General features: G+C 28.8%; 1 protein-coding gene across 1 annotated transcript; it reads right to left on the minus strand.

Moving 5' to 3' along the window:
- Positions 1–363: 363 nt before the first annotated feature.
- LOC129957118 (protein lethal(2)essential for life-like) lies at positions 364–1,245 on the minus strand. Its single transcript, XM_056069277.1, has one exon. The coding sequence runs from the start codon at positions 1,067–1,069 to the stop codon at positions 557–559; it is 513 nt and encodes a 170-aa protein (XP_055925252.1). The 5' UTR covers positions 1,070–1,245; the 3' UTR covers positions 364–556.
- Positions 1,246–11,508: the final 10,263 nt, after the last annotated feature.

The following is an 11,508-nucleotide window of genomic DNA, read 5'->3' on the forward strand; positions in this document are numbered from 1 at the left end:
AAGAATCAAATCTTATTCTTATCTCTGAAAATCCAATATATTTAAAAGAAATATGTCTTTACCAATCATCTAAACTAATACATATATTTACCATTCTAATATGTTTATATTTTCATGAATTGCTCATCTTTAGAATAGAATTTTTTATGATTAAATTATAAGAAAAATAAATTTATAATTTAGATCTATTAAAAATGAGCATTTCTACTAAAATTTTTAGAAAAATATTACTTTTAATCTGAAGTTCATAAATATTTTTTAGAAAAATATTAATATAAATTTTTAAAAAACTAGAAATCAATCAATTGAAGATTTTAAATAACTCAATAAAGGACAATTCTTAAATATTTACAATTTTATTTTAAACAAACATTATAAACATGTGCATCAAGAAATCATGAAAACAAAAACAATACTATCCTTAGATGGCACATTTGGCTGATAAATTCTATTTCACAAATACAGTCACTTGGTGAACACATCACAATGAATTAGCAAAAGTAGCACTAGCATGGAATGAAATTATGTCCAAAGAAAAGTGAAAAATTTAAAAAGTTCAGTTGCCAACAGCAGGTTTTTCCAAGGTGATTGGCACAACTCTCTCATTGCTGGGTGGTGGTTCAATAGCTTTCTTCGGAGCTTCAATAGTTAAAATTCCATCTTGGCTAAGTGAAGACTTGACAGTCTCTGGTTCAGTGCCTTCAGGCAGCAGGTATCGGCGTGTGAATTCTCGGGATACGAATCCATGCTCATCAGTCCTTTCTTCGTGCTTTCCATGAATAACAATGAAGTTGTCAACAGTTTTCACGTCAATTTCATTTGGCTTGAACTGACTGACATTTAGCATCACTTTGAACTTGTCTGCCTCATTCTGAACTTCAGACTGACCAGAAGAGTCAATATTTAGTTGGGTTCTGGGTCGCAATAAGAAACCACCGTACAGTGATGGCGGTAAAAGATCACTATCTAACAGCCCAGCACCAAAATGTTGATCTGGGATTCGTGTTGGATAATCCCAGGAATCCCACCATCCACGGGTCATCAATGGGAACAAACTAGAGAGCGACATTTCGAGGTAGCGAAAGCGAAACTAAATTTTCAAATGAGATTGTTTTTGAAGAAAATTTATCTCGAGAAATTATCGCTTATTCAGCAAATATTCGAATAGACTATACCAGCTTCACTGTTCATCAATAGACTAAAAACGCACCTTTTCCCTCTCAGCTTATAAAGACTCTATCGAAAATGCTAGAAATTTCTCCATGCTCCTGGCAGTTACCATGGAAACGGAAGTTCCTGTTAGATATATTTGGCGAGTTATCGCTTTTCTCGTTAAATTGAATGTCAGTAGAAATAAAGTTGGCGGAGATGATACGTGGGAGGAGAAGAATATGGTTTGACAAGTTTGGCAGCTTATCGCGGTTACTGTGATATGCAGTAAACTTTCTATTTCACGTAATCAAAAAGCAATATTTATACTATATATTTTTTACTACGACTGTTTTTTTTTGGTAAATATTTACAGTATCAGATTTAAAAGACCGTATTTTAACCAAAATAAATGATTTTGAAACTTGACCCTTTCATTTACATTGACTTGCCTGACACACCCACCGAATTATTAAATCTTTAGTTTTAAAGCTGCAATCAAATAATTTAAAATGCAAAAATCACTTAAAAGCGCTGTAATACCTCATATATTCCTTATAATTCAATGGGAAATTGAAAAACAAGTATCCCAAATAGGAATTGCCATCTTATATGAAAGTCAAATAAATTCAAGGATCAAAAGGTTAAATAGAATTTTATTTCTTGAAAGAAGAAATTATTTTATTTCAAATTTATTTATATTTTATTAAGGACAGATGCCTTGTAAAATTATTTTGTTTTCTTATTTACCAGCCTAATTAGCTTCTTTCTAAAATTGTTGAAAAAATTTTGAAATGTTTTAAAATTAATATTTTTTTTTATGATCACCAAATATTTATTTCAAGAAGAATATATTCTAAATCATAAATGTTTTTGTATTCGTTGCTTGCAATTAAGAAAAGGTATTAAAGGTATAGAAGAAAAAAAAAAACCTCTAATAATTCACCTATAATATGCAAACTTTGCCTTATTAAGTTTAAGACTTCTTTTGCCTTATTAAGTTTGAATAAAACTGTTTTAAAAATAATTATGTTACTTCTAATAGTACAAAATGCTTTACAATATTTTCCCAGCATTCTGAATACTGAACAAGATTAGAGAAATATTGTATCAATAAATTTTGCTAATAGAAGTGGTAAAGTAAGAATTAACATTACGGAATTAACTATGTGATGAGATCTTTGTTTAAAATTATACGACTTTGTACATTTTACAGTATTAATTTAAGAAGTATTAATTTACAGTATTTGCCTGAAATAGAGCGGCAAGAAAATTTACATTCATTATATGTAACTTCATTTTACTTTGATTCGTATAAAAAATTAGTCCGAGTTAAAATTTGAGCTCAGAAGATTTGTTTAGAATGCTTAAGTTGCGTTTTAGTAAAAAAATTCAATCTCTGGTGAATTTTCACTTAATAAATTAATTTGCAGTGTAACAGCCCAACTAAATGAAGAACGACTTTTATTTAGAACTAGCTGGTACCCGGCGCTTTTCTGCCGCAGAAGAAATAACTTTGGAAATACCGTTTGAAATTTAAAATAGTTGTTTGTTTAATTAGAAAAGATAGAATGATATTTATTTTCTCATCGGCAATAAGTACATTCATTGAAATTTAATGGTATATAAAGGAGAAGTGCAAATAAAATGTATTCATTTTTTTATTTTATTATTCAGTGCTTTGGGGTAGACAATATTTTTGTTTTTCTATTTTCAGCAAAAAATAAATAAATTTCTTGGCCTTTCCGACTCGTAAGCATCCAGCATATAATTGGCCATGCGGAAAACATGAATTTTCTATGTTCAATTCGTACACTCGAAGTGATTAACCTTGCGCCTTGTTGATGGTCATCGAGAATACAAGTCGTTTGAAATCAAAAGGCATATCAGTGGGAACAATGGAAATGCGTGGAATATTGTCTTTCAATTCTTGCCGCTTATTGATCTTGAGATTCTGAAGCACATGAATTTGCAATTCGTAAACAATCTGTTTTATTGCTCGCTTGTCGTTCCTCGTTTGTTTGAGAAGCTCGAACTGGTTGCCTAAATTGGTGCTACGCTGGTAAATCTATTAAGTGGCAAACGTTTGGCGGCATATTTTTTGTCGAAGCAATCAACATGATATTCGCTGATATAACTAAAATATCGTTTGTCGATTCACTGAATAAATAGAAAAATTACTGTTTGCATTGGAAAATTTCCATTATATATAACTTAACCTGATCGGCATCGTTAATGATAATTTTATTTTGTATGTGTGAGATAAACTCTGAATAATATGTGCGGTTTGTCGCAGACAAAATGTTGTGCACGCTGAATGACAACATTCTGTGTAGATGACTATTCATTAATGAGAAGAAAAAAATTAGCGCTTGCATTAAATATTTTCGATTTCATTTCACTCACATTGATTGGCATCAATGATAATAATTTTATTTTGTTTGACATATGTGGGATTAACTCCTCCTTGTGCCGTTTACTATTTGTCTTTTGTTAATTGTCAATTTTAAAATATAATCTTCGCGCAAGTGCAAGCAATAAGTCGGCAAAGTTTCGTCGCAATCGGTTGAACGTCACGGCAGCGCATAAAGTACGAACAAACAAAAATTCATTTTTATATATTAAGAATATGAATAATTTTTATTTATTTTATCTTATTATGAAACGGATGCGCTTATTCAGTACATTATAAATTACTGACAAAAAAAAATCCAGTGATAAAAGATATAATAAAATACCAAAATTCAGGATATTATGAGAGACATTCAATAGGATATACAAGTTATTGCAAATAAATTCGTCATTTTACTAGCAAAAAAACATCAGAATATTAATGCTATGATAAATAGAATAAGTGAATCAGAACAAAGCATATCAAGAAGGAAAAAAAAATCAGCGGTAGCTAGTTCATATAAAAGAAAACAGAATCCGAAAATTGCTTACTATTGCACTGCAACCCAACGCACCCTCCCCACTGCTGCTGACTTCCTATTGGACGGCGTTCCAACTTCCTCTCCCTCTCCATCAGGGGACTACTTTGATCGCAGAGTAGCGCCAGTTCCAGTGCAACCACCTCACGCTAAAGAACATTGAAAGTCCATGGCATTCATGTAAAGCCAAGTTACTTTACATCAACTTCTTGCCATTTACAGGAGATAGCTTCTTTTGGAAGCGGGCTCTCCTTTAACCACCACCATCAGTTAAAATTGCTTACTATTAGGCAAATAAATAAGCCCGGAAGGAATCTGTTTTATCTTTGCAACGAAAATAAATCAAAATCATTTTAGTGATATTTATTATCTGAAAAAAAAAAAAAGATCAGAAAATGAAATTACAAAATCTAGATCTAAAAAGTGTTTTGCAAAGCTGTTAAAGGAAAAAAATTAGCTCTTGTGGGCTAATATTGATTTATGTTTCACTGATTCTTACATTTAAAAAGACATTTTAAAAAGTACAGTAATTTCCTTCCTTAATAAAATGTACTAAATCGAAGAGAGTGGCACAGTTAATTATAATGAAAAATAATCTTTCTTCTATTTGTTCAAGGAAAGTAATTATTAAATACATGTGCTAACAGAAAGAAATGATACAGGGGTTTGAAGCTCTAAGAACTTTATGCAGTATAAAAATTGCCACTATCAATGATATGTTATCAAACAAGATATAGAATTGTTATTTTAATAATTACCACATTTTAAAATTGGAATTTGAAGATGACTTTCCATGAGGATTTTTTAAAAATATAATTCTATAAACATTTGCCTTACTCCCCCCTCCCCAACCGTTTTTTTTTTTGTTCTTGTTGTTGTTGTTTTAGGATCAGTATATTTTTTCTCAAACTACGTAATCACGAAAGAAGAATATTTGTAAAATTTCAAGAAATTGTCTTAATGAGAGGTTTAATTAATTGTAGTTTGGATGTTCAAATGTAATATCTAATGTTATTCAAGAAAATGCTTAGAATTTTTAGAAATTATAAAATGTTTTTTGAAATAATTTTTTAACACAATATTGCATATTTAAAAAAATATCAATTACATGGTTTTATCTATTTAACACAGTATTGCATATACTACATTTAAATTAAGGAATATAATTTTAAAAATGGACTCTTTATTTGCTCTTTTATTTTTTAGAGCAATGCATCATTATGTTATGCCTCTAATAACCTTATAATATATCAAAATCATATATATATATATATATATATTAAAATCAAGTTAATAGGAAAATCAAATAAACCAAATAAAAAAGAATCCGGCCTGAAGACTTTTTCAAGGGTCACCCTCAGGCAGTGATTCAAAGAAAGGGATTTTTTCTGTGAGGAAATCCAGACAAAGGTCGCGCGCTCTACCAAGGGGCACTGTGGATAGCTTTGTGTCAGGAGCATTCACGGAGAAAAAATTACTGGCACAATTGTTTTGTTAAAAAAATCTTAAAAAAACAAAAAAATATAAAATTTGTGGAAACGGGAAGTGTAAGACATGTCCATTAGCAGATAAGGAACAGATCAATAATGAAAACTCAAAATTACAAATATTCTGTAAAAACAAAAACTTGATTTATCTCCTTAATTGTTCAGAATGTAATTTAAAATATATTGGCCAAACTAGCACCGAGCTTAATTTAAGAATTAACAATCACAGATCAGATATAAAAAACTTCATTAAAAATAGGACCACTGACTTTGAACTAGAGCATTTTCAAAACCATAACTTTAATAATATTAATATATCTACATTCTAGAAGACAATATGAACGAATTAAACAAAAGATTAGATTTGGAAAACATTTATGTTTGCAACATGAAAACTTTATTTCCTTATCAATAGTAAATTAAATGGGGAAGGTTATGCAGATTTAAACAATAATTGCATTTATAACAAATTTAACATATTTAAAAAATTTCTAAATAAAGATAATTTTTCTAAAAGATTTAAAAGAGGTAAAGGGAAAGGTGGCAATTTTCACATTATATTTGAGGAATTTCAAAATTACTGTAATCTGGAACACAATAGTGAAAACATTCACAAAATTAGGAAATACATTTTTGGTCTTAGAAATAATAAAATTAAATGGTTTTTAAATAATAAATTCGGGAAATTAGAGTTTAAAAATTCGTACACAAAATGTATTATTCTGGATTCTATTAAATTTAAACTTAACATTGGAAAAAACGATTTACTTTTTAATAATAAAAGTAATGTTTACAAAGAATTCTGTGTGATTAAATTCTTTGATATTTACTTCGAATTTCTAAAATTACCCAAAATCATACATAATAATAATATATTTTTTTCTCTATCAGATAAAACAAATGTTTCAATAGCGTTTTGTTACACTTCAACTTTAAAGAAAAAAATTTGTAATTATAATTACTACAGCAAAAATTTAGATAAAATAAGTAAAACAGATTGTTACTGTAACAAAGAAAACTATAAAGATTTTATAGATGTTGATAAAGGTCATATTATTACAGGTAATTTAAAAGTTATTGAATCCAACTCTTTAAGAGATTTGATGGGAAGAGGAACAAAATTTAGATTAAGAGAAAAAATAAACCATAACAAAATTTTGATTTCTATTGGTAATGATTTGGATGTTTTTATTGCTAAATTATCTAGAAAATACCATTCGCCTGCGGAAGGTTTCGGGGAATAGAAAGTGAGAATTTTAAAGGAAATTAAAATAAAAATGAATACTGATTTTGACAGATCTAAAGAACGTGGGATTTATTTTAGTAAAACATTGAAAAACGAAATGAAAAATTTGTTATTACAGTAATAGATAAAACAGCAAATAATTTCTGTTTAATTTGTAAATATTATTATAAAGAACTTTTAATTAATGAATATAACTCTAATGCAACTTATATGTTAAAGAACACCGGGAAAAAGGAATTAGATAAAAAAAATGCTAGATTTCGCAAAAAAAAACCAAAACTAAGACTTGCTCTCTTAACTATCCTTATTTATTCCCAACAGTTAAATTTCATAAAAATCCTTTAAAATTCAGATTCGTGACCTGGCAGTTATAATTACCTCATGAATTCGTGACCAGCACTGGCAGTTATAATTACTATACGGGCAAACATTTCTTTAAATACTTAAATTATCCTGGACAAAATAAAAACTGAAGACAACTTTATTATTTCTAGTAACAAAGAAGTACTGGATTTTCTTAAAGATAACAACATTAATAAACTTAACACTTTTGATTTCGAAAATTTATACACTAATTTACCTCATGAAAAATTAATAAAGGTCTGCACTTTTATATATGACGAATATTTAAATGAAAATATCATTCCTAAAAATAACTGGCTTGAGTTATGTAATTTTAATATTACTGAAAATTACGTTTTTAATGGTATTAATTTTTATAAACAAGTCAAGGGCATTCCAATGGGAACAGCTTTCTCAAGTGCTTTAGCTAATATTTTCCTACATTACTATGAGAAAAAAATAATTAAATACAATTTAATAAATTTTTGGAGATATATTGATGACCTACTTTTGATTAACTTCGACAATACTAATATTACTACTAATTGCTATCCAAAAGATTTAATTCTAACGGAAACAAATAAAAATCAACTTGAGGCTACCTTTCTGGATTTAAAAATCGAAATTGCTAATGGTAAAACAATAGTTGGTATATACGATAAAAGGGATGAATTCAACTTTAAAATAACAAAACTATGAAACTACCATTCCAATCTAAACTCTAAAATTTTCAAAAATCTAATTTTCTCACAAATTAACAGGATCAAAAGGGTTTGCAATAATAAAAATTCCTATATTGAAGCCTCAAACAACCTCATTAAAAATTTAATTAAAAATGAATTTCCTAGAAATTACTGTAATGTCAGTTTTTTAATTAAACAAGGTATGGTTTGGGATTAAACCTTTGGCTTAAATAAAAATAGATCTTTCCTTGTATATTATATCACTCAATAGATGGCGCTAGAAGCCTACAATTTCATACCTAATTTACCGTTAGTGTATTTTAAAAAGCGGGAATCACAATCGATAGCTTAAAATTTCCTTGACTGCTGATGGTAAGTGCTTGCCTTTTCGTTTTACCGTTTGTGCTATTTTATGATATTTTTGTCTATTTTGTTATTTTTGTTATTGTATTTTTACTTTGTAGTGGTTATTTTGTTCTAATTTGTTGTTTTGTATTTTCCTTTCTGTTAAAATGGTATATCTCTCGGGCCTAATTTCAGGGGATTTTCGGGTCACGAGGAATCATTATTAGACCTTTGTCTGGATTTCCTCACAGAAAAAAATCCCTTTCTTTGAATCCCTGCCTGAGGGTGACCCTTGAAAAAGTCTTCAGGCCGGATTCTTTTTTTATTTGGTTTATTTGATTTTCCTATTAACTTGATTTTAATACTTTTGTATTAATTCATCTGTGTTTTAGAAGTAGCTGCAGTTGCGCTCTCTAAATACTATGGAGTTTCTTTTCTTTTCCGGTTTTAGTTTGAATAGGTAATAATTTTTAATTGCGATTTCGAAACTGTTTTGTTTCGTTTTTATTTTAGTTTCGTTTTCAAACTATTCTTACTTTAGATTGGTTACTTATATATATATATATATTATTTGCAAAATAAACAAGCCCCTATTTTTGTATGTTAACATTGTTTAAAGTTATCAAATTAGTTCAACGACTCATTTGCATCTTTCTCTTTTTCTTGTATATGAAAAAGAAAGTATTGTAATCGTCACAAAATTCGAACTCGAGATTTTGACGAATCCCCACGATGCAGACTTCCATGAATGTGAAAAACACATGTTTGGAATTGCTTCCGAATGTGAAAACGATAACTCAAAAGCACTTTGAGCGTGGCAGGTGTTATTTGGTATGCGGTCATTACACCAAATTTGTAAATTTCCGTCAAATTTTCTACGAAATCGATTCAGATGAAATTTGTCTGGCTGTGCGAGAACAAATGAACTCGATAACTATGAAAGGGAAGAGCTAGGTGAATAAAATTAGGTATACATATTTAGTACTAGCCGCCTTTGGCGACCAGCCGGTTCGCCAATCTTAATGCTCGTTAAAATTTTAATAATTAACTATTTTATGTAATTCCTACTTTAATAGCTTCTTCATTAAAATATTTTAAAACTTCAAATTTCAATTCACTCAGAATATTATAAAGGCCTTCAGTCATAACGTAATCTGTATCTCTCCAATTTTCTGTTAGCTCCCGTAGAATTTATGCTTTAAATTAAAGTGGAAATGATGAATCTGCAATTAATATAATAATATTTTTTACTGAAATAAAGCTTTTTTTTTTTGTAATATGATTACTGAAGAGATTACTGAGAATTTAAACCTTATGGGCACTAAAGAATATATTTATTAATTTATGTAATATCTCAAAAATTTGTCAACAAAATTTTTTCAGATTCATCTTGAGCAGGTATATTAATTAAAAATGTATCATTTTAAATGCATCAAGCACTAAGAAAATAAACAGAATCGTTTAAAATAATCGGTCGAAAACAGGTTAAAAAAATTACTTAAAAAACGATGAACTTAAACTAACATAAATACAATTTAATTACAAAAGCATACAACTAACCTAAAAATAATTTAAATCGAGTCCGCTTCCGTTGAAATGTAAACAATCAGAATACAATGCGCATGCGTGAATTTTCAACGCCAGTTACGGTAACGCAAATGCGTGAATTTTTCTACGCCAGTTGGGGTAACGCTATGTAGATTAGAAATTTTTAATTTCATTTAATCTGTTTTATTTTAATTCAAAAGTACTTCAGAATGAATCTGAAAGATGGATTAGTTAACAATGTTTAATTTTAAATGCATAAAACATTAAGAAAATAAACAGAATCGTTTGAAATAATTGGCCGAAAAATCTTAAGCCTAGCCTCATTACTGTTAGGAAAAAAAACTGAAGACTTACTCATTTGGCGGTGGGGAAAATGAAAGGATTTTTTGGCGGGAAAGTTAGTTTTTAATTAATAATTATAATTTCAAAAAAAGGGACCCCAGTTGCACATTCCCGACCTCCAATGTATACACGTACCAAATTTGGTAGCTGTAAGTCAAATGGTCTTTCCTGTAGAGCGCCAACACACACACATTGAGCTTTATATATAAGTATAGATTTAAAATATAGACATCTAAGTTTGAACTTAATCCGTCAAAGGGTTGACTGTCCGTTATTCCGGATCTTTTGTCCCATTACTGCTAAAAATCCCAATATATTTCATGCAATAATAAAATTAATCTGGAGCGTTTGTTAATTTGAGGATCCTTTGGTTTAATGTCAGCCTAATTAATATGTGTATACTGTATTAAAAATATTGTAATAAAAAAAAGACTATCGTTATACCTTTAACCCAAATATAGGTAAATTTATTAACCGCATAAATAGCAATTATTCTCAAAAATTGCCGTGTTAGTCTATTGACAATGGCACGCAGTTACTGCACAAATGCGGAAGAATATTTTTTTAAATAAAAACTGAAGATAAATTTCCTTTTAGTCCAATTAATACTTATAATATTATTTAAATACGCAACAGATAAGATTTTAATTCCAATATTAACTTAGAAAAGTAGGCTATATTTTTATTGTAATACTAGCCGCCTTTGGCGACCAGCCGGTTCGCCAATCTTAATGTTCGTTAAAATTTTCATAATTAAATATTTTATGCAATTCCTACTTTAATAGCTTCTTCATCAAAATATTTTAAAACTTCAAATTTTGATAGGCATATAATTCACTCATAATATTATAAACGCCTTCAGTCATAACGTAATATGTATCTCTCTCATTTTCTGTTGGCTCCCATAGAATTTATACTTTAAATTAAAGTGGAAAGGATTAATCTGCAATTAATATAATAATATTTTTTACTGAAACAAAATATTTTTTTTGTAATATGATTATTGAAAACAGTCACTGAGTGTTTAAACTTTATGGGCACTAAAGAATATCTTTCTTAATTTATGTAATATTTCAAAAATTTGTCAATAAAATTTTCTCAGATTCATCATGACCAGATAGATTCATTAACAATGTTTAATTTTAAATGCATCAAACACTAAAAAAAAAAATCGTTTAAAATAATCGGTTGAAAACAGGTTTAAAAAACTACTTAAAAGACGATGGTCTTAAAACTATAAGCATACACAAAAAATATATAACTAACATAAATACACTTTAATTACAAAAGCATGCAACTAATCTAAAAATAATTTAAATCGTCCGTTGATATTGGTTGTCATGTCAACAATCAGAACACAATGCGCATGCGTGAATTTACAACGCTAGTTACGGTAAAGCAAATGCGTCAGTTTTTTTAAGCCAGTTGGGGTAACG

This window comes from Argiope bruennichi, chromosome 11 (genome assembly GCF_947563725.1).
Source record: "Argiope bruennichi chromosome 11, qqArgBrue1.1, whole genome shotgun sequence".
Lineage (NCBI taxonomy): Eukaryota > Metazoa > Arthropoda > Arachnida > Araneae > Araneidae > Argiope > Argiope bruennichi.